Raw genomic sequence first — 24,834 nt, forward strand, 5'->3', positions numbered from 1 at the left:
AGTTTTTCTCCATTCAAACTTACTTCCCAATTGACTTGTCCTTCAACCCTACTGTACCTAATAACCTTGCTCTTATTCACATTTACTCTCAACTTTCTTCTCTCATGCACTTTACTAAACTCAATCACCAGCTTCTGCAGTTTCTCACCCGAATCAGCCATCAGCGCTGTATCATCAGTGAACAACAACTGACTCATTTCCCAAGCCCCCTCATCCACGACAGACTGCATACTTGCCCCTCTCTCCAAAACTCTTGCATTCACCTCCCATCCATAAACAAATTAAACAACCATGGAGACATCACGCACCCCTGCCACAAACCGACATTCACTGAGAACCAATAACTTTCCTCTTTTCTTACTCGTACACATGCCTTACATCCTCAATAAAAACTTTTCACTGCTTCTCGCAACTTGCCTCCCACACATTATACTCTTAATACCTTCCACAGAGCATCTCTATCAACTCTTATCGTATGCCTCCTCCAGATCCATAAATGCTACATACAAATCCATTTGTTTTTCTAACTTTATCATATGCCTTCTCCAGATCCATAAATGCTACATACAAATCCATTTGTTTTTCTAAGTATCTATCACATACATTCTTCAAAGCAAACAACTGATCCACACATCCTTTACCACTTCTGAAACCACACTGCTCTTTCCCAGTCTGATGCTCTGTACATGCCTTCACCCTCTCAATCAATACCCTCCCATAAAATTTCCCAGGAATACTCATCAAACTTATACCTCTGTAATTTGAACACTCACCTTTATCCCCTTTGCCTTTGTACAATGGCACTATGCATGCATTCTGCCAATCCTCAGGCACCTCACCATGAGCCATACATACATCAAAATATCCTTACCAACCAGTCAACAACACAGTCACCCCCTTTTTTAATAAATTCCACTGCAATACCATTCAAACCCACCACCTTGCCGGCTTTCATCTTCCGTAAAGCTTTCACTACCTCTTCTCTGTTTACCAAATCATTCTCCCTAACCCTCTCACTTCGCACACCACCTCAACCAAAACACCCCATATCTGCCACTCTATCATCTAACACATTCAACAAACCTTCAAAATACTCATTCCATCTCCTTCTCATATCACCACTACTTGTTATCACCTCCCCATTAGCCCCCTTCACCGATGTTCCCATTTGTTTTCTTGTCTTACACACTTTATCTACCTCCTTCCAAAACATCTTTTTATGCTCCCTAAATTATAATGATACTCTCTCACCCCAACTCTTATTTGCCCTCTTTTTCACCTCATACACCTTTCTCTTGACCTCCTGCCACTTTCTTTTATACATCTCTCAGTCATTTGCACTCACCCCAACAGTTATTTGCCCTCTTTTTCACCTCGTGCACCTTTCTCTTGACCTCCTGCCACTTTCTTTTACACATCTCCCAGTCATTTGCACTATTTCCCAGCAAAATTGTCCAAATGCCTCTCTCTTCTCTTTCACTAATAATCTTACTTCTTCATCCCACCACTCGCTACCCTATCTAATCTGCCCACCTCCCACTCTTCTCATGCCACAGGCATCTTTTGTGCAAGCCATCACTGCTTCTCTAAATACACCCCATCCCTCCCCCACTCCCCTTACGTCCTTAGTCTCACCTTTTTCCATTCTGTACTCAGTCTCTCCTGGTACTTCCTCACACAAGTCTCATTCCCAATCTCACTTACTCTCACCACTCTCTTCATCCCAACATTCTCTCTTCTTTTCTGAAAACCTTTACAAATCTTCACCTTCGCCTCCATAAGATAATGATCAGACATCCCTTCAGTTGCATCTCTCAGCACATTAACATCCAAAAGTCTCTCTTTCACGCATCTATCATGTAATCCAATACCGCTCTCTGGCCATCTCTCCGACTTACATATGTATACTTATGTATATCTCTCTTTTGAAACCAGGTATTCCCAATCACCAGACCTTTTTCAGCACACAAATCTACAAGCTCTTTACCATTTCCGTTTACAACACTGAACACCCCATGTATGCCAATTATTCCCTCAACTGCCACATTACTCACCTTTGCATTCAAATCACTCATCACTAAAACCCGGTCTTGTGCATCAAAACTGCTAACACACTCACTCAGCTGCTCCCAAAACACTTGCCTTTCATGATCTTTGTTCTAATGCCCAGGTGCATAGGCACCAATAATCACTCATCTCTCTCCATCCACTTTCAATTTTACCCATATCAATCTAGAGTTTACTTTCTTACACTCTATCACATACTCCCACAACTCCTGTTTCAGGAGTAGTGCCACTCCTTCCCTTGCTCTTGTCCTCTTGTCCATCAATCCTAAAATCATAAAAAAAATTGAGTATAGAGCACTATGAAAATTGCTCCTTTCTATCTATCACCTAATCCCATTAGAGATCCGAGAAGTCTGCCTACTTGTACATCTAATCTCAGCATCTTTCTATATTATGCAAGCCAATTTCTGAATCATTAAGGGTTTAATATATTCCTAGCAGTAAAGCAAAATGATTTTGTAACAATCATTGGCCATTTCAGTCTCAAAGGAACACTACCTATACAAAGGACACCTGTACAATGCTGGTGTTTGAACAGCTGTATATAAAAGGTTTATTCTTTTCTTTTTCCTCTACTCTAATATCTCATTCATCTATACTGAAATCAAACTTCAGTACTTATGTCACAGTAACATAGTAAAGCAATTTCCATGCTTTTTCACTGTTTCCTGCCCCAGCAAGGAAGCAATAGGAGCAAACAAGGAATGGCTTCATTCACTCACATCCACCCTTTGGCTGTTATGAAAAATACATCAAAACCAGAGCCCCCTACCTACAGCCAAGCCCTAAAGACTTTTCCATAGTTTCTCTTGCCTGCCTCATATACCCTGATTTGGTCCAGGACAGTATACCACACTGCTCCAATTTGCTCTTTCCTGAGCACAACTCACACCCTCCTTCAAGTTCATGTCCAATCACTCAAAGCATCTTTCACTCCATTCTTACAACTCCTCCTAGGTTTCTCCCCTTCTCCTTGTTCCACCAACTTACAACACGTATACCCTCTTAGTGTGACCTCACTCATCCTCTCCATATACCTATAACATTTCAGCATACCTTCATCAGCTCTTTCACAGAAACTATTCCTATTTACCACACCTCTCTCTTACCCTATGATTTCTCATTCAATCAACCCTCCTAACACCACATATTGTCTACAACATTTAATTTCCACCACAGCCATCCCCCTTCATACTTTTTCATCTTAGGTTCATGCCTTGTATCCATACAACACCATCAGGACTACATCATCAGACATACTCATCTTTCCCCTTTATGTGCCTAGGCCCTTCACCCCATCAACCAGCTTATGGCTTACTTCAACTCCCATGGTTCCATCAACTGCTATGTCTACTCCAGTATCTAAATTGATCCACTTCCTCCAGTTTCTCTCCATACAAACTCACGCTCAAACCAACCTGTCTCTCTGAACTTCTAGGCTTAACCTTACTTATATTCACATTTACTCTCAAATTTTCCTTTCACAAACTTTTCTAAACTTAGATACATGCTTCTGCAGTTCCCCACACAAATCTACTACCAGAGACATGTCATCAGCAAACACTAATTGACTCATCTTGCAGGCTGGCCTCCCTAACCTGTCTCCCTCTCCAAGACTCTCAAATTCATCTCCCTCACCAACCCATCCATACACAGATTAAACAGCCATGGTGACATCACTCACCTCTGCTAAGGACCAATCTATATCTGGAAACTCTCATCCTCATCTCTTCCAACTCGCACACATACCTTACTCTCTTAATAAAAACTCCTCAATGCTTCTACGAGATTTCCTCCCACATCACATAAACATCACATAATCATATCTACAAAGCATTTCTATGAACCATATTGTATACTTTATCTAAACCCATAAGTGTGACATGTCAATCCTTTTGTTTCTCTATGTATTTCTCACATAAAATCCTCACTCTCCAAAATCTACTCAAGACAAAGCCCAATTACATACATCAAGTGAAACTGCTACAAATGATTGTATAAATTATCTTTAAAGAAAAATCTAATTCTTTCTTAATAAATATCTATCACCTTTAAGAGTAGCAGAGTAGCTAGAGCATGCCCTTTTCCAGCCTGCAGGCCTGGGAATGGGAACCTTCCGTACTAAATCAATTCCCATCAAAGGTACGTACTTCTATGAATTTCATCATATATCATTTTATCTATTTATCATACAGGATAAACGTTGCTGGAGCCCCATAAAAGGGTTCATGGCATTGCATAACTACACTAAGTATCAGCCATCATATATAGGTGGAGAAATCAAACAGATTGTATTACATGAAGCAGTGTGAAATGTACAGATACAAAGGAATATAGAGTGCAAATTATTATATTTGTATAGATATTTATTGTAATTGTATAAATGCCATTGTTACAAAATTCTCGCATACAGATGAAAGCATGTTTACTAGCAAGAGATTCATTGTCATATGATCCAAGTCACAACAAGCAGAGATGCAAATATCTTTATATCTTGCCGATATAGTAGATTTTGTTAAAGATTCATTGATTTAAATCTAAATGTACAACAATTTACAAAAACATATGCACAATTTACTGACAGCAGTTCGCACAGATAACTGAGGTCTTGATCCAATCACCTGTACCATGCATGTAGGATGATGTTCCCTACTACACTCACTTAGGGAACTGATACCTGCTGACCATTACATAAAGCCTGTAATACCTTCAGGTTGGTATATGGCATGAGATGCCCTGCACAACTTCTGAGTCCCAGAAACTTAATACACAAGCATGTAGGCTGAAGTATGCTACTGCATGCTTGAATGAATGATACCCTTAGGCCAGAGTATTAGTAATGTAGATTCATGTAAACTAGTGTAAAATCCTAAAACTAATAGCCAGGGGAGATGATGTACATTGTCACACAGTTTGAGATTTTAGACTGATACAACAACTGATAAATGCACTGGTCATAGTATTCCTTAGCCATTGTTTTACACTATTTGGCTGTGAGTAAATGCCTCCAATTATTTTGTAATTGATTATATTTTGTATTAATTTCCTATCCAATATGATTTACTACTATCTAGTATATTATCTCTATATCCTCCATGCATTCCTATCCCTGTACAGTTCTAAACCTTCATCCATCTTACACCCTGTGTGTCACACACATTTCTCCCTCCTTTTTCTTGAGATTGCTTCTTGTCTTTTTTTATCTTGCTACTCCATTTCTTTCATCATGCTCATAAAAGGGATGTTTGTCCAAGATAATTTGATTTCCATCCCTGGTTTTCAGAAGTCCACTTTAATCCCTGCTTTACATAATTTTTACTGATCCACTCCTGTCACTCTTCATCTGAATTATAAAGAATTCATCTCCATACCTGTTTTAATCTCTGATCTAGTCATTCCTTATCTGAATCTTCAGGAATTTATTTCTTTAGCTTTACTCTCATACTCTATTATGGCAAACCTGTTGCTCTCTTACATTAGGTTAGTGATGTATGCAATCTTGTCCATTATCTTACACCTTTAGACTTGCATCTTAATGCTTTATGACTTTCTAGTGAGATGGTCACTTGTCCACCTTTCATCACCCTTTAAGGTATCTGAAGGAACCATATCTTTAACTTTTGTAATTCTAATGTTGCAACTCTATTTCTTATCAGAACCTCCTGTACTTTTTATTCCTAAAGCCTGAACAACCATAGGGACATATACAAGTCACCTAAGTCAGTCCCCTCCACTTCCTCTCCTGTTTGACCTAACCCTGTCCCTACTTCCTTTGTAGAAAAAACCATCATCACTCCCTACAAAAATTTTCAGTTCATTTTAGATTTTTTACTTAATTTTTAGCTATATCAGATCACTGAATTAGCACTAATTTTGTTACATACTATATCACTCTTCTACAGAAGGTGAACAAGTCATAAATGTGGGATTTATATCCCTTTAGTTGGCTTGGGATGATACCATACTAATACCCATGTTCACATATCTGATGTTAGGTTGAGAGTATGATGTAAATTGATTACATGTGTTGGACAGATGGGGCAACTATGACAGTAACAAATGTTTTAACCAGGAACTCTTGTATGCTTTAAGGATCAAATGAGTTGCAGCTGTACAGCTTCTCAGTACTGTTGCTTCTGAATTATTTACAGCTGTATGTAACCTGCTTATCCACTGGGGACAGGGGAGAGAGAATACTTCCCACGTACTCCCTGCGTGTCATAGAAGGCGACTAAGAGGGGAGGGAGCGGGTGGCTGGAAATCCTCCCCTCTCGTTTTCTTTTTAATTTTCCAAAAGAAGGAACAGAGAAGGGGGCCAGGTGAGGATATTCCCTCAAAGGCCCAGTCCTCTGTTCCTAACGCTACCTTGCGAATGCAGAAAATGGTGAATAGTATGAAAAGAAAAGAAAAGATTATACATACCTATACATTTCAACATATACATACAAAGACACATACATATATGCATATGTACATACTAATACTTGCTGACTTCATTCATTCCCGTCGCCACCCCACCACACGAGATGACACCCCACTCCCCTCGCGCACATGCGAGATAGGGCTAGGAAAAGACATAAAAGGCTAAAAAAATTTCCATGGTTTACCCCAGACACTTCACATGCCCTTGTTCAATCGATTGACGGCACATTGACCCCAGTATACCATATCGTTCCAATTCACTCTATTCCTTGCACGCCTTTCAACCTCCTGCATGTTCAGGCCCCGATCGCTCAAAATAATTTTCAACCATCCTTCCACCTACAATTTGGTCTCCCACTTCTCGTTCCCTCCAACTCTGACGCATATATCCTCTTTGTCAATCTTTCCTCACTCATTCTCTCCATGTGACCAAACCATTTTAATACATCCTCTTCTGCTCTCTCAACCACACTCTTTCTATTACCACACATCTCTCTTATCCTCTCATAATTTACTTGATCAAACCACCTCACACCACATATTGTCCTCAAACATTTCATTTCCATCACATCCACCTTCCTCCGCACAATCCTGTCTATAGCCCATGCCTCGCAAACCTATAACATTGTTGGAACCACTATTCCTTCAAACATACCCAGTTTTGCTCTCTGAGATAACATTGTCGCCTTCCACACATTCTTCAACGCTCCCAGAACCTTCGCCCCTTCCCCATCCTGTGACTCACTTCTGCTTCCATGGTTCCTTCCACTGCTAAATCCACTCCTAGATAACTAAAACACTTCACTTTCTCCAGTTTTTCTCCATTCAAACTTACCTCCCAATTCACTTGTATCTCAACCTTACTGAACCTAATAACCTTGCTCTTATTCACATTTACTCTCAGCTTTCTTCTTTCACACACTTTACCAAGCTCAGTCACCAGCTTCTGCAGTTTCTCACCCGAATCAGCCACCAGAGCTGTATCATCAGCGAACAACGACTGACTCACTTCCCAAGCTCTCTCATCCACAACAGACTGTGAACCTGCCCCTCTCTCCAAAACTCTTGCATTCACCTCCCTAACAACCCCATCCATAAACAAATTAAACAACCATGGAGACATCACGTACCCCTGCTGCAAACCAACAATCACTTTCCTCTCTTCCTACTCATACACATGCCTTACATCCTTGATAAAAACTTTTCACGGCCTCTAGCAGCTTACCGCCCACACCATATACTCTTAATAAAATACTTTCCACAAAGCATCTCTATCAACTCTATCATATGCCTTCTCCGGATCCATAAATGCTACATACAAATCCATTTGCTTTTCCAAGTATCTCTCACATACATTCTTCAAAGCAAACACCTGATCCACACACCCTCTACCACTTCTGAAACCACACTGCTCTTCCCAATCTGATGCTCTGTAATTGCTTTCACCCTCTCAATCAATACCCTCCCTTATAATCTCCCAGGAATACTCAACAAACTTATACCTTTGTAATTTGAGCACTCACCTTTATCCCCTTTGCCTGTGTACAATGGCACTATGAATGCATTCCACCAATCCTCAAGCACCTTACCATGAGTCATTTTTTTTTTTTTTTTATACTTTGTCGCTGTCTCCCGCGTTTGCGAGGTAGCGCAAGGAAACAGACGAAAGAAATGGCCCAAACCCCCCCCCCATACACATGTATATACTTACGTCCACACACGCAAATATACATACCTACACAGCTTTCCATGGTTTACCCCAGACGCTTCACATGCCTTGATTCAATCCACTGACAGCACGTCAGCCCCGGTATACCACATCGCTCCAATTCACTCTATTCCTTGCCCTCCTTTCACCCTCCTGCATGTTCAGGCCCCGATCACACAAAATCTTTTTCACTCCATCTTTCCACCTCCAATTTGGTCTCCCTCTTCTCCTTGTTCCCTCCACCTCCGACACATATATCCTCTTGGTCAATCTTTCCTCACTCATCCTCTCCATGTGCCCAAACCACTTCAAAACACCCTCTTCTGCTCTCTCAACCACGCTCTTTTTATTTCCACACATCTCTCTTACCCTTACGTTACTCACTCGATCAAACCACCTCACACCACACATTGTCCTCAAACATCTCATTTCCAGCACATCCATCCTCCTGCGCACAACTCTATCCATGGGAAACCATGAGTCATACATACATTAAATATCCTTACCAACCAGTCAATAACACAGTCACCCCCTTTTTTAATAAATTCCACTGCAATACCATCCAAACCCACTGCCTTGCTGGCTTTCATCTTCTGCAAAGTTCACTTCATCTCCTTCACCACTACTTGTTATTACCTCCCCATTGGCCACTTTCACCGATATTCCCATTTGTTCTCTTGTCTTACACACTTTATTTATCTCCTTCCAAAACATCTTTTTATTCTCCCTAAAATTTAATGATACTCTCTCACCCTAACTCTCATTTGTCCTCTTTTATTTATCTCCTTCCAAAACATCTTTTTATTCTCCCTAAAATTTAATGATACTCTCTCACCCTAACTCTCATTTGTCCTCTTTTATTTATCTCCTTCCAAAACATCTTTTTATTCTCCCTAAAATTGAATGATACTCTCTCACCCTGACTCTCATTTGTCCTCTTTATCACCTCCTGCACCTTTCTCTTGACCTCCTGCCTCTTACTTTTATACATCTCTCAGTCATTTGCACAACTTCCACGCAAAAATCGTCCAAACGCCTCTCTCTTCTCTTTCACTAACAATCCTACTTCTTCATCCCACCACTCACTACCCTTTCTAATCAGCCCACCTCCCACCTTTCTCATGCCATAAGCATCTTTTCCGCAAGCCATCACTGCTTCCCTCCGCCACACATGAAATGTCAACCCCCTCCCCCTGCACAAGCATGAGGTACCGCTAAGAAAAGACAACAAAGGCCCTATTCGTTCACACTCAGTCTCTAGCTGTCGTGTATAATGCACTGAAACCACAGCTCCCTTTCCACATCCAGGCTACACAAAACTTTCTATGGTTTACCCCAGACGCTTCACATGCCCTGGTTCAATCCACTGACAGTACATCGATCCCGGTATACCACATCGTTCCAATTCACTCTATTCCTTGCACACCTTTCACCCTCCTGCATGTTCAGGCCCCAATTGCTAAAAATCTTTTTCACTCCATCCTTCCACCTCCAATTTGGTCTCCCACTTTTCCTCGTTCCCTCCACCTCAGACACATATATCCTCTTTGTCAATCTTTCCTCACTCATTCTCTCCATGTGACCAACCCATTTCAATATACCCTCTTCTGCTCTCATTTCCAACACATCCACCCTCCTTCGCGCAACCCCATCTATAGCCCATGCCTCGCAACTATATAACATTGTAGGAACTACTATTCTTTCAAATATACCCATTTTTGCTCTCCGAGATAACGTTCTCACCTTCCACACATTCTTCAGTGCTCCCAGAACCTTCACCCCCTCCCCAACCTGTGACTCACATCTGCTTCCATGTTTCCATTTGCTGCTAAGTCCATTCCCAGACATTCAAAACACTTCATTTCCTCTAATTTTTCTCCATCAAAACTTACATCCAAACTAACTTGTCCTTCAACCCTACTGAACCTAATACAGGTACACCACCAATTTTCTGGCACTCTTGGTTCCAAAGCCTTGCTGAATTAACCATTTTGCCGGACCAGCCATGGTCACGCAATAATAATTCATCAACTCACCTCTAACCCACTAATTATATATCTCCCATGTGTTTAAAGTATACCATGGACTGCTGGAAATTTAAATCAAACAAATATCAAATGCAAATCAAATAAATAAACGAAATACATTATACACCTGCTCAGGACTGAGGTGCACGTCAGCTACGAGTTTTACAAATTCGTCCACATACTCGGCAGCTCCTTCATGGTCTGCAGACCGGTTTTCTCTGCACACTCTATTCACAGAAATTCCATGACGCTTCTTGAATCTTTGAATCCGTCCTTCACCACAGTCATGCTCGCGTTGTAATTTAAGCTCTTTATGGAACAACTTAGCTTTGTCCATTATCATGCTACTTGACAAGTCCACTCCATCATTCTGATGCTGTAGAAACCATTGCATCTTCACTCGATCGTGCTCAGTACTCTTACCATCTTTCATAGTTTTTCTAATCATCACTTGCTTCTTGGAATCACTGTCAGCATAGAATTTCAATATTTTCTCCCTTTACTTCTTTATATCATAAACAGTTGATGAACCAATACTGTAGATGTCACACAGGTTACACACCGAAACACCATGGTCCATTTTTTTCAACAGTTCTACTTTATCTTGGATCGATATGGACTGGTGTTTATGTTTGATACCATTGACACTCTCATATGTCTTAGAAGCCATAGCTATGGTTATATTTAAGCAAAATAAGCTAAGAATCTCACAGAATGGCAGTATCACTACCAACAAGTGCAGTGTAAAGAATGTAAATAAACGTGGCCACCCAGCAAGCTAGCCTGGTGGCTGCGGTAATTTCAAGTTGACTGGGAACCAATCTCTCTCCTCTCTTCCTACTCATACACATGCCTTACATCTTTGATAAAAACTCCTTACTGCTTCTAACAGCTTTTCTTCTACATCATATATTCTTAAGACCTTCTACAAGGCTTATCTATCAACTCTATTGTATGCTTTTTCTAAGCCCATAAATCTTACATACAAATCCATCTGTTTCTCTGATTATTTCTCTTCCAAATTCCTTACAGCAAACACCTGATCCACAAATCCTCACTGACTTCTGAAACTACACTGCTCCTTCCCAGTCTGATGCTCTGTACCTGCTTTCACCCTCTCTATCAAAAACCTCCCATACAACTTACCAAGCATACTAAACAAACTTATACCTCTGCAGTTTGAACACTCACCTATATCCCCTTTGCCTTTATGCAATGTCACTATACATGCATTCTGCCAATCCTCACACATCTCACTATGATTCATACAAATACTGATAATCCTTACCAACCAAGGAACAAGACAGTCACCCCCTTTCTCAATAAATTCAACTACAATACCATTCCCTCCAGCCACCTTGCCACATTTCATCCTATGTAAGGCTTTCAACACCTCTTCCCTCTTCACCAAACCACTCTGACTATCTCACTTCACACCACCCTAACCAAAACACCCTCATCTGCCACACCATCATCAAACACATTCAACGGTCCTTCAAAATACTCACTCCATCTCCTCAATTCATCACTGCCTGTTATCACTTCCTCTTATATCCCCTTTACCAATGCTTTAATTTGTTCTCTTGTTTTTCACAAATCATATTTACCTCCATTCAAAACATCACCTTATTCTCCCTATAGTTTACTGATATTCACTCATCCCAACTCTCATTTTCCCTACTTTTCAACCCCTGCACCTTCCTCCTGACCTCCTGCTGCTCTCTCATGTACAGTACCAATCATTTACACTCTTTGTTTGTAAGTACCACCAAAATGCCTCTTTTGTCTCTTTCAATAGTGAATTTACTTCATTCCACCATTCACTTCCCTTTTTATGCTGCCCATCTTCCACCCTTCAAATACCACATGCATCTCTTGCATATGCCAGCACTGCCTCCCTAAATACTTCCCATTCCTCATCCACTCCCCTTGCTTCATTTGCTCTCACCTTTTGCCATTGTACACCCAATCTCTCCTGGTATTTCTTCACACAAGTCTCTTTTCCAAGCTCAGTTAATCTCACCACTCTCTTCTCACTGACACTGTTTCCTCTTTTCCTAAAACCTTGACAAACCTTACCCCTCACTTCCACAAAACAGTACTCTTGCAGCACATTTACATCCAGATGTCTCTCATTTCATGCCAATCAATCAATATGTAATCCAATGATGCTTGCAGATACTTTCTCATACCTACATAAATACACTTGTGTATGTCCCTCTTTTTGAACCAGGTATTCCCAATCACTAGTTCTTTTTCTACACACAATTCCATAAGCTGTTCATCATTTCCATTCATAACAGTGAATATTCCACGCTCCCAATTATACCTTCAACTACCACAATACTTAACTTCACTTTTAAATCTACCTATCTAAAGCTATGAGGCCTGTTGCATTCTGGGACTCCCTCAAGGGAGTGACCATGGCAATAAATTCTCCTTAACTAGTGAATTCTAATGCCATTTGTTACCCCTTGAGTGTCTCACTCTTAACAGGCCACTGGCAGAGGGCAACTCTAGTGCAGAGTTTGTAGATGCTCCTACCTAATGTTCCTACAGACTACTTCTATGTAATGCTTGTGCCTAATGTTCCTACCTACTAAATCAACCTAACTTTTTCTACCTAATGCTCCTTCCTACTAATTCTATCTATTGCTCCTAACATTTTGTCAAAAGGCAAGGAGAGCACATAGCACTCACCACAAGAAAATCTAAAGTTATGAAGAATGAGTTGTGTGAGTTAAAGTGTTGTCAAGTGTCAAGTATGACAGGAAGAAATTGTATGTTTGTGGACAGAATGCCAATAGTACATATGTGAAAGAGGCAGAAAGAAAAGATAACTCCCAGGGTCAAAGTGTAACTTGACAACTGCTGAAGTGCTGACTCACTACACAGCCATCACTAAATCACCCATTAGTACTAATACCTGGTCTCTTACATAAAAACTGCTGACACTCTCACTCAGCTGCTGCCAAAACACTTGCCTCTCATGATCTATCCTCTGAAGGCCAAGTGCATAAAAACTAATAATCACTCATGTTTTGTCATCCAATTTCATTTTTACCCACATCAACCTATAATTCACTTTCTTACACTCTATCAGACACTCCTACAACCCCTACTTCAGGAGTAAAGCTCCTCCTTCCTTAGCTCTTGTCCTCTCACCAACCTCTGACTTTTCTCCTTTATCCATTCCCGCTGACACCCCGCCACACATGAAATTACACCCCCTCTCCCCGCCTGCATGCAAGGTAGCACTAGGAAAAGACAACAAAAGCTATATTCGTCCACGCTCAGTCTTGACAGCTTCGTTTGACCCCCTGGATGCCTTAAAACACCAAAGGTCCGTACCTGTGTCGATCTTAAGCTTAGAAAATCACCCTGAATGAAACTGGTATTTTATGTAAACAACCACCATTCATTGCCTTTACACCTGAGTTTTGTTTCACTCTAGCTAGAACATTCAGGTTTCAATCACCCTGAATGAAACTGGTATTTTATGTAAACAACCACCATTCATTGCCTTAACACCTGAGTTCTGTTTCACTCTAGCTAGAACATTCAGGTTTCTTTCCTCAAACATATTATCTATCACTCCTCTCTTCTCATCTTGGTTACATTCACACATACTTAGGCATCCCAGCATGAACCTTCAAGGAAGATGAGCACTCCTTGCTTGACTACTTACAGACATTGGAATACATGAAGAGGGGGGGGGGGGTTCAAGCACTAGCTCCCATCCCCTTTTGTCACTTACAATAAGAAGGGAATACAAGTGTAGAATTCTTTCTCCCCACTCCAAGGATAAACTTATATACTGAAAAACTATAAAGGTTAATTTGAAATTCATATTATTTACTATAAGATACCCCAAATCTGGAAAATCAGGTCCCAAGGTTATCAGATTTGAGAGAGTGTGTTTATAATCAGTTCTTCCATCGGCAACTGAGGCTAAATGATCTACCTATAATCACTAGTGTTGAATCTCACAAACAGCTTACTTACAACGAATGTTGCAAGTAGTAAAAGTCAAGGATCACATGGAAACAACAGGTTACAAATGACTTACTTCATTCCACTTCCATGAATACGGTCAGTGAGTGTCATAACCCCAACCTTCTTACACTCACTGAACCGTGATGCATCGATCTGGCTCTCCACAGGCCAACCTTCTTCTATTTGTCCTCTGTCTTCAGGTTCTATTTTCAGTTTAATACCTAGAAAACATAACATGCATTTCAATCTACCCTTCAACTTTAAGTTATATTTCAAACTAGTTGGATGAATTAATAAAATGTGGAGTACTACAATCTGTGGATTTTTTAATAGTTATTATCATTATTATACTTTGTTGCTGTCTACCGCGTTAGCAAGGTAGCGCAAGGAAACAGATGAAAGAATGGCCCAAACCCAGCCACATACACGTGTATATACATATACCTCCAAACACGCACATATACATATCTATACACTTCAACGTATACATATACATACATACACACATATACATATATACACATGTACATAATTCATACTTGCTGCCTTTATTCATTCCAGTTGCCACCCCGCCACACATGATATGACAACCCCCTCCCCTAGTGTGAGGTAGCACTAAGAAAAGACAACAAAGGCCACTATCATTCACACTCAGTCTCTAGTTGTCATGTATAATGCACCAAAACCACAGCTCCCTTTCCACATCCAGGCTCCACAAAACTTTCCATGGTTTACCCCAGACACTTCACATGCCCTGGTTCAATCCACTGACAGCGTCGACCCCAGTATACCACATCGTTCCAATTTACTCTATTCCTTGCATGCCTTTCACCCTCCTGCATGTTCAGGCCCCAATCGCTCAAAATCTTTTTCACTCCATCCTCCCACCTCCAATTTGGTCTCCCACTTCTCCTCATTCCATCCACCTCTGACACATAGATCCTCTTTGTCAATCTTTCCTCACTCATTCTCTCCATGTGACCAAACCATCTCAAAACACCCTCTTCTGCTCTCTCAACCACACTCTGTTTATTACCACACATCTCTCTTACCCTTTCATTACTTACCCGATCAAACCACCTCACACCACATATTGTCCTCAAACATCTCATTTCCAAAATATCCACCCTCCTCCACACAACTCTATCTATAGCCCACGCCTCGCAACCATATAACATTGTTAAAATACAAGGAGGGAAGGGTTTTAAACCCGCCGCTCCCATCCCCTTTAGTTGCCTTCTACGACATATGGGGAATGCATGGGAAGTATTCTTTCTCCCCTATCCCCAGGGATAATGGTATGAGTATCAAAAGTGGGCATATATGGATGTAAATCACACCAAACTAGTAGCGGTCACATAAATACAGTTAATAAGAAAGTAAACTCTAGATTGACATGGGTAAAACTGAAAGTTGATGGAGAGAGATGGGTGATTATTGGTGCATATGCACCTGAGCATGAGAAGAAAGATCATGAGAGGCAAGTGTTTTGGGAGCAGCTGAGTGAGTGTGTTAGTAGTTTTGATGCACGAGACCAGGTTATAGTGATGGGAGATTTGAATGCAAAGGTGAGTAATGTGGCAGTTGAGGGAATATTTGGTGTACATGGGGTGTTCAGTGTTGTAAATGGAAATGGTGAAGAGCTTGTAGATTTATGTGCTGAAAAAGGACTGGTGATTGGGAATACCTGGTTTAAAGAGAGAGATATACATAAATATACGTATGTAAGTAGGAGAGATGGCCAGAGAGCATTATTGGATAATGTGTTAAGTGATAGGTGCACAAAAGAGAGACTTTTGGATGTTAATGTGCTGAAAGGTGCAACTGGAGGGATGTCTGATCATTATCTTGTGGAGGCGAAGGTGAAGATTTGTATGGGTTTTCAGAAAAGAAGAGAGAATGTTGGGGTGAAAAGAGTGGTGAGAGTAAGTGAGCTTGGGAAGGAGACTTGTGTGAGGAAGTACCAGGAGAGACTGAGTATAGAATGGAAAAAGGTGAGAACAAGGGACGTAAGGGGAGTGGGGGAGGAATGGGATGTATTTAGGGAAGCAGTGATGGCTTGCGCAAAAGATGCTTGTGGCATGAGAAGAGTGGGAGGTGGGTTGATTAGAAAGGGTAGTGAGTGGTGGGATGAAGAAGTAAGATTATTAGTGAAAGAGAAGAGAGAGGCATTTGGACGATTTTTGCAGGGAAATAATGCAAATGACTGGGAGATGTATAAAAGAAAGAGGCAGGAGGTCAAGAGAAAGGTGCAAGAGGTGAAAAAGAGGGCAAATGAGAGATGGGGTGAGAGAGTATCATTAAATTTTAGGGAGAATAAAAAGATGTTTTGGGAGGAGGTAAATAAAGTGCGTAAGACAAAGGAACAAGTGGGAACTTCAGTGATGGGGGTAAATGGGGAGGTGATAACAAGTAGTGGTGATGTGAGAAGGAGATGGAGTGAGTATTTTGAAGGTTTGTTGAATGTGTTTGATGATAGAGTGGCAGATATAGGGTGTTTTGGTTGATGTGGTGTGCAAAGTGAGAGGGTTAGGGAAAATGATTTGGTAAACAGAGAAGAGGTAGTAAAAGCTTTGCAGATGATGAAAGCCGGCAAGGCAGCGGGGTTTGGATGGTATTGCAGTGGAATTTATTAAAAAAGGGGGTGACTGTATCGTTGACTGATTGGTAAGGTTATATAATGTATGTATGACTCATGGTGAGGTGCCTGAGGATTGGCGGAATGCTTGCATAGTGCCATTGTACAAAGGCAAAGGGTATAAAAGTGAGTGCTCAAATTACAGAGGTATAAGTTTGTTGAGTATTCCTAGGAAATTATATGGGAGGGTATTGATTGAGAGGGTGAAGGCATGTACAGAGCATCAGACTGGGGAAGAGCAGTGTGGTTTTAGAAGTGGTAGAGGATGTGTGGATCAGGTGTTTGCTTTGAAGAATGTATGTGAGAAATACTTAGAAAAGCAAATGGATTTGTATATAGCATTTATGGATCTGGAGAAGGCATATGATAGATCTGATAGAGATGATCTGTGGAAGGTATTAAGAGTATATGGTGTGGGAGGCAAGTTGTTAGGAGCAGTGAAAGATTTTAATCAAGGATGTAAGGCATGTGTACATGTAGGAAGAGAGGAAAGTGATTGGTTCTCAGTGAATGTAGGTTTGCGGCAGGGGTGTGTGATGTCTCCATGGTTGTTTAATTTGTTTATGGATGGGGTTGCTAGGGAGGTGAATGCAAGAGTTTTGGAAAGAGGGCAAGTATGCAGTCTGTTGTGGATGAGAGAGCTTGGGAAAAGAGTCAGTTGTTGTTCGCTGATGATACAGCGCTGGTGGCTGATTCATATGAGAAACTGCAGAAGCTGGTGACTGAGTTTGGTAAAGTGTGTGAAAGAAGAAAGCTGAGAGTGAATGTGAATAAGAGCAAGGTTATTAGGTACAGTGGGGTTGAGGGTCAAGTCAATTGGGAGGTAAGTTTGAATGGAGAAAAACTTGAGGAAGTGAAGTGTTGTAGATATCTGGGAGTGGATTTGGCAGCGGATGGAACCATTGAAGCGGAAGTGAATCATAGGATGGGGAGGGGCGAAAGTTCTGGGAGCATTGAAGAATGTGTGGAAGGCGAGAACATTATCTCGGAAAGCAAAAATGGGTATGTTTGAAGGAATAGTGGTTCCAACAATGTTATATGGTGCGAGGCATGGGCTATGGATAGAGTTGTGCGCAGGAGGGTGGATGTGCTGGAAATGAGATGTCTGAGGGCAATATGTGGTGTGAGGTGGTTTGATCGAGTAAGTGATAATAGGGTAAGAGAGATGTGTGGTAATAAAAAGAGTGTGGTTGAGAGAGCAGAGGAGGGTGTTTTGAAATGTTTGGATCACATGGAGAGAATGAGTGAGGAAAGATTGACCAACAGGATATATGTGTCAGAAGTGAAGGGAACGAGAAGAAGTGGGAGATCAAATTGGAGTGGAAAGATGGAGTGAAAAAGATTTTGAGTGATCGGGGCCTGAACATGCAGGAGGGTCAAAGGCATGCAAGGAATAGAGTGAACTGGAACGATGTGGTATACTGGTGTCGACGTGTTGTCAATGGATTGAACCAGGGCACGTGAAGCGTCTGGGGTAAACCATGGAAAGTTCTGTGGGGCCTGGATGTGGAAAGGGAGCTGTGGTTTCGGTGCATTATTACATGACAGCTAGAGACTGAGTGTGAACAAATGTGGCCTTTGTTGTCTTTTCTCAGCGCTACCTCGCACACATGAGGAGGGAGGGGGTTGTTATTTCATGCGTGGCGAGGTGGCGATGGGAAATTAATAGAGAGAGATGGGTGATTACTGGTGCCTATGCACCTGGTCATAAGAGGAAAGATCATGAGAGGCAAGTGTTTTGGGAGCAGCTGAGTGAGTGTGTTAGCAGATTTGATGCATGAGATCGGGTTATAGTGATGGGTGATTTAAATGCATACGTGAGTAATGTGGCAGTTGAGGGTATAATTGGTGTACATGGGGTGTCCTGTATTATAAATTGAAATGGTGAAGAGCTTGTAGATTTATGTGCTGAAAAAGGACTGGTGACTGGGAATACCTGGTTTAAAAAGAAATATACATAAGTATACGTATGTAAGTAGGAGAGATAGCCAGAGAGCGTTAATGGATTACATGTTAATTGATAGGCGTGCGAAAGAGAGACTTTTGGATGTTAATGTGTTGAGAGGTGCAACTGGAGGGATGTCTGATCATTATCTTGTGGAGGTGAAGGTGAAGATTTGTAGAGGTTTTCAGAAAAGAAGAAAATGTTGGGGTGAAGAGAGTGGTGGAAGAAAGTGAGCTTGGAAAGGAGAACTGTGTGAAGAAGTACCAGGAGAGATTGAGTGCAGAATGGAAAAAGGTGAGAGCAAATGACATAAGGAGAGTGGGGGAGGAATGGGATGTATTTAGGGAAGCAGTGATGGCTTGCGCAAAAGATGCTTGTGACATGAGAAAGGTGGGAGGTGGGCAGATTAAAAAGGGTAGTGAGTCGTGGGAGAAGCTTTTGGATGATTTTTGCAGGGAAGTAGTGTGAATGACTGGGAGATGTATAAAAGAAAGAGGCAGAGGGTCAAGAGAAAGGTGCAAGAAGTGAAAAGGAGGGCAAGTTAGAGTTGGGGTGAGAGAGAATCATTAAATTTTAGGTAGAATAAAAAGATGTTTTAGAAGGAGGTAAATAAAGTGCGTAAGACAAGAGAACAAATGGGAACATCGGTGAAGGAGGCTAATGGGGAGGTAATAAGTAGTGGTGAAGAGAGAGGGCGATGGAGTAAGTATTTTGAAGGTGTGTTGAATGTGTTTGATGATAGAGCGGCAGATATAAGGTGTTTTGGTCGAGCCGGTGTGCGGTGAGAAGATCAGGGAGAATGGTTTGGTAAACAGAGAAGAGGTAGTAAAAGCTTTGCAGAAGATGAAACCGGCAAGGCGTCGGGTTTGGATGGTATTGCAGTGGAATTTATTAAAAAAGAGGGTGACTGTGTTGTTGACTGGTAGGTAAGGATATTCAATGTATGTATGGTTCATGGTGAAGAGCCTGAGGATGGGCGGAATGTATACACAATGCCATTGTTAAAAGAAAGGCAAAGGAGATAAAGGTGAGTATTCAAATTACAAAGGTATAAGTTTTTTGAGTATTCCTGGGAAATTATATGGGAGGGCACTGATTGAGAGATTGAAGACATGTATAGAGCATCAGATTGGGGAAGAGCAGTGTGGTTTCAGAAGTGGTAGAGGATGTGTGGATCAGGTGTTTGCTTTGAAGAATGTATGTGACAAATACTTAGAAAAACAGATGAATTTGTATGAAGCAAGAAAAACACGTGGATTTTTGTATGTAGCATTTATGGACCTGGAGAAGGCATATGTGGAAGGCATTAAGAGTATATGGTGTGGGAGGTAAGTTGCTAGAAGTAGCAAAAAGTTTTTATCAAGGATGTAAGGCATCTGTGAGTAGGAAGAGAGGAAAGTGATTGGATCCCAATGAATGTTGGTTTGTGGCAGGGGTGCATGATGTCTATATGGTAGTTAAATTTGTGCAGTCTGTTGTGGACAAGAGGGCTTGGGAAGTGAGACAGTTGTTGTTCGCTGATGATACAGCACTGGTGGGTGATTCGGGTGAGAAACTGCAGAGGTAAGTTGCTAGAAGTAGCAAAAAGTTTTTATCAAGGATGTAAGGCATCTGTGAGTAGGGCTTGGGAAGTGAGTCAGTTGTTGTTCGCTGATGATACAGCACTGGTGGGTGATTCGGGTGAGAAACTGCAGAGGTAAGTTGCTAGAAGTAGCAAAAAGTTTTTATCAAGGATGTAAGGCATCTGTGAGTAGGAAGAGAGGAAAGTGATTGGTTTGTGGCAGGGGTGCATGATGTCTATATGGTAGTTAAATTTGTGCAGTCTGTTGTGGACAAGAGGGCTTGGGAAGTGAGTCAGTTGTTGTTCGCTGATGATACAGCACTGGTGGGTGATTCGGGTGAGAAACTGCAGAGGTTGGTGACTGAGTTTGGTAAAGTTTGTGAAAGGAGAAAGTTGAGAGTAAATGTGAATAAGAGCAAGGTTATCAGGGTTGAGCGACAAGTTAATTTGGAGGTAAGTTTGAATGGAGAAAAACAGGAGGAAGTGAAGTGTTTTAGATATCTGGGAGTGGACTTAGCAGCAGATGGAACCATGGAAGTGGAAGTGAGTCACAGGGTGGGGGAGGGGGCAAAGGTGCTGGGAGCATTGAAGAATGTGTGGAAGGAGATAATGTTATCTCAGAGAGAAAAAATGGGTATGTTTGATGGAATAGTGGTTCTAACAATGTTATATGGTTGCAAGGTTATAGATACAGTTGTGCAGAGGAGGGTGGATGTGTTGGAAATGAGATGTTCGAGGACAATATGGGGTGTGAGGTGGTTTGATCGAGTAAGTATTGAAAGGGTAAGAGAGATGTGCAGTAATAAAAGGAGTGTGGTTGAGAGAGAAGGAGAGGGTGTATTGAAATGGTTTGGTCACATGGAGAGAATGAGTAAGGAATGATTGACAAAGAGGATACATGTGTCAGAGGTAGAGGGAATAAGGAGAAGTGGAAGACCAAATTGTAGGTGGAAGGATGGAATGAAAAAGATTTTGAGCGATCAGGGCCTGAACATACAGGAGGAAAAGGCATGCAAGGAATAGAGTGAACTGGAAAGATGTGGTATACCGGGGTTGATGTGCTGTCAATGGATTGAACCAGAGCATGTGAAGTGTTTGAGGTAAACCATAGGAAGTTTTGTGGTGCCTGGATGTGGAAAGGGAGCTGCGTTTTCAGTGCATTACACATGACAGCTAGAGGCTGAGTGTGAACGAATGCGGCCTTTGTTGTCTTTTCCTAGCACTACCTCGTGCATGAGCAGGGGGAGCAGGTGCCAGTTCATGTGTGGAGGGGTGGAGACGGGAATGGATAAAGGCAGCAAGTGTGGATGTGTACATGTGTATATATGTATATGTCTGTGTATATATATGTATGTATGCATTGAAATGTATAGGTACGTATATGTGCATGTGTGGGTGTTTATGTATATACATGTGTATGTGGAAGGGTTGGGCCATTCTTTTGTCTGTTTCCCTGCCCTACCTCATTAGCGCAGGAGACAGCAACTAAGTATAATAACTATGAAAAAAAGAATAAAATTATCCATTTAGGAAAAATGGATATAATACATCATATCACCTTCTTTATGAGGGTGTATATGGTCCCTTGGTTGTGAGAGTCCAATATTCTTTAAAGCTTGCTGCAAGATGTCTCCATCAGCACTTTCTTGAGGCTGAGTATTTACTGGTTCACCCAGTCCTGTCACAATGCTCTGTCAACAAAGAATAATATGTAAATCTCTTATTGCTTTTAAAGATATCTATATTAATCAAAACATATCCAGAAAAGTTATCTTAATTCAAAAACATGTCTAATGATCAAACAACAACAGTATGAACAGATTCCATTCAAAATACTGAGGCGATGGCTTTTAAGCTCAAACACTGCTCTAGTTATACTTCACTATCAAAAGCATGCTCTATCCTTTTGTCCTACATAAACATTGACCTATACAGATACTTACTCCCACTAACTTTTGTCAAGCTTGCATTTTATCAAAGCTTCTCACATACATTGTTTCATTATTTGCATTTTATTTAAGTATACAGTATTGTCCATTATGCAAGCATTCACCTCATGATTAAAAATTATCTATTCTACCAAAATTCCTAGTGGCACATTCCCTTTCCTAAGATGTAAATTTTGAAGAATGAAGAACTCTTTCTCTCCAGGGTGGTGTCCTGTGAGTTTTGAGGGAATCTGGCTATCCCAGGGATTAGAAACATCTAACCCTCTGCCTTCTGGTCAGGTAAATGCTGCTAGTCCCTTGCTAATCATATATTCAGTAGTTTTGGCCAACATCTTGGTCCAGGTCGGCTATTTTGGCAAAAAGATACCCCACTCTGCAATGACATCATCATCCCACTGGATGTCATACTGACTGCACTGCTTGCCTCAACTATCAAAGCATCACAACCATCCAAACACAGTTATCATTATTTGAGAGAAAAGTTTTCAAAAGAGAGGGCATGGTACAGTAGGAGACAGCATCCTAAAAACTGTCTATGGGACACTGCTTCAAGTGAGAGTCTTTCAGTAATCAAAACTCAACTTTCTCTCCAGAGTCAGTTTGTCTTGTGAGCATTGGGAGTATACCTACACACAAGGAGGGTAATACAACCCCTTAACCCTTTCGTTGCTTTGAGCCACGATCATGCTGTTACAATGTAGAGTGCTTTAAGCCATGATTATGGCTTTGGTATGTATGATTCATTATCTTATCCAATGATGTCACTAGCAACCAAACAACACAACTGGCAAAAATATCATGCATATATCTGCATATATCACGCGGGGAGTGCTCATCCTCCTCGAAGGCTCAGAGTGGGGTGCCTAAATGTGTGTGGATGTAACCAAGATGTGAAAAAAGGAGAGATAGGTAGTATGTTTGAGGAAAGGAACCTGGATGTTTTGGCTCTGAGTGAAACGAAGCTCAAGGGTAAAGGGGAAGAGTGGTTTGGAAATGTCTGGGGAGTGAAGTCAGGGGTTAGTGAGAGGACAAGAGCAAGGGAAGGAGTAGCAATACTCCTGAAACAGGAGTTGTGGGAGTATGTGATAGAATGTAAGAAAGTAAATTCTCGATTAATATGGGTAAAACTGAAAGTTGATGGAGAGAGGTGGGTGATTATTGGTGCATATGCACCTGGGCATGAGAAGAAAGATCATGAGAGGCAAGTGTTTTGGGAGCAGCTAAATGAGTGTGTTAGCGGTTTTGATGCACGAGACCGGGTTATAGTGATGGGTGATTTGAATGCAAAGGTGAGTAATGTGGCAGTTGAGGGAATAATTGGTATGCATGGGGTGTTCAGTGTTGTAAATGGAAATGGTGAAGAGCTTGTAGATTTATGTGCTGAAAAAGGACTGATGATTGGGAATACCTGGTTTAAAAAGCGAGATATGTATAAGTATAGTAAGAAACAATTTAGAAAACAAACTTTTAGATTGAAATGAATGAAAAAAAAGAATGTCACATAATGGTTCAACCTCTGGCTATGGAAAAGGAAATGTACAATTTATTCACACAAACGTCAATAGCAGTTCTCATCAATTTCACCACTGTATCAATAAGCTTCAATGTCTAAGCTACATTTTTCTCCAACTTCACTATTTTCTTGTCAAAAACACCATGCATGAAAACTATCACTCCATTAACACAACTATAAACATTACTTCCCCTTTAAAAGTTCTGGGGAAGTCTGCCTCGATACACTGCGGCGAGGCGACGCGACGCTGACACAATCACTGTCACAATATCACTTCTGCCTCCCCAAGTCAATCTCTCAGCCACAGTGCAGGCCTTCATCGTCGAAATCGGTCTTCTGGAGGTTACCGTTGTCGATGGGTGTGACCATGTCCTTGCTCCTTGGCGCAGAGGTTCTTGCACTCTTGCAGGGCATAGGTCGAGGTCTGGCCATGGCTGTCTGCACCCTATCCAATGCCCTCATTCATTCACGTCTCCATCCCGCCACACATGAAATGACGACCCCCTCCACCCGCATGTAGTCGAGGTAGCGCTTCCGCAGCCCGGCAGGTGTAGGGTTGTGGCAGCCATCAGTCACGACGAGGGACGAGGCTAAGCCACGTATCCAATTTATCGACCATTATACAATACTCCAGGCTAATGTTTCCATACTGACGTAAACCGTAAATTAAGAGTTTTGACAGTTTTGTCTCGTATTATTTTGCATATGTATATATGTGTGTGTGTGTGTGTGTGTGTGTATGTGCGTGTGTGTGTGTATGTGTGTGTGTGTGTATATGTATATATATATGTATATTATCCCTGGGGATAGGGGTGAAAGAATACTTCCCACGTATTCCTCGCGTGTCGTAGAAAGCGACTAGAGGGGACGGGAGCGGGGGGCCGGAAATCCTCCCCTCCTTGTATTAACTTTCTAAAATGGGAAACAGAAGGAGGAGTCGCGCGGGGAGTGATCATCCTCCTCGAAGGCTCAGAGTGGGGTGCCTAAATGTGTGTGGATGTAACCAAG

At 41.4% G+C, this 24,834-nt stretch overlaps 1 protein-coding gene across 2 annotated transcripts in view; it reads right to left on the reverse strand.

Moving 5' to 3' along the window:
• The window catches only part of LOC139751558 (uncharacterized), a 346,101-nt gene that overhangs the window by 186,836 nt on the left and 134,431 nt on the right, over nucleotides 1–24,834 (reverse strand). For both annotated transcript variants that reach the window (XM_071667109.1, XM_071667108.1), the window contains 2 exons: nucleotides 21,923–22,055; nucleotides 14,294–14,441 (listed from right to left, as the gene is read on the reverse strand). In XM_071667109.1, coding sequence (XP_071523210.1) covers nucleotides 14,294–14,441; nucleotides 21,923–22,055 — 281 coding nt within the window. The remainder of the gene's footprint in view (nucleotides 1–14,293; nucleotides 14,442–21,922; nucleotides 22,056–24,834) is intronic.

The sequence above is a fragment of the Panulirus ornatus genome, chromosome 11 (genome assembly GCF_036320965.1).
Source record: "Panulirus ornatus isolate Po-2019 chromosome 11, ASM3632096v1, whole genome shotgun sequence".
NCBI classification, from domain to species: Eukaryota; Metazoa; Arthropoda; class Malacostraca; order Decapoda; family Palinuridae; genus Panulirus; species Panulirus ornatus.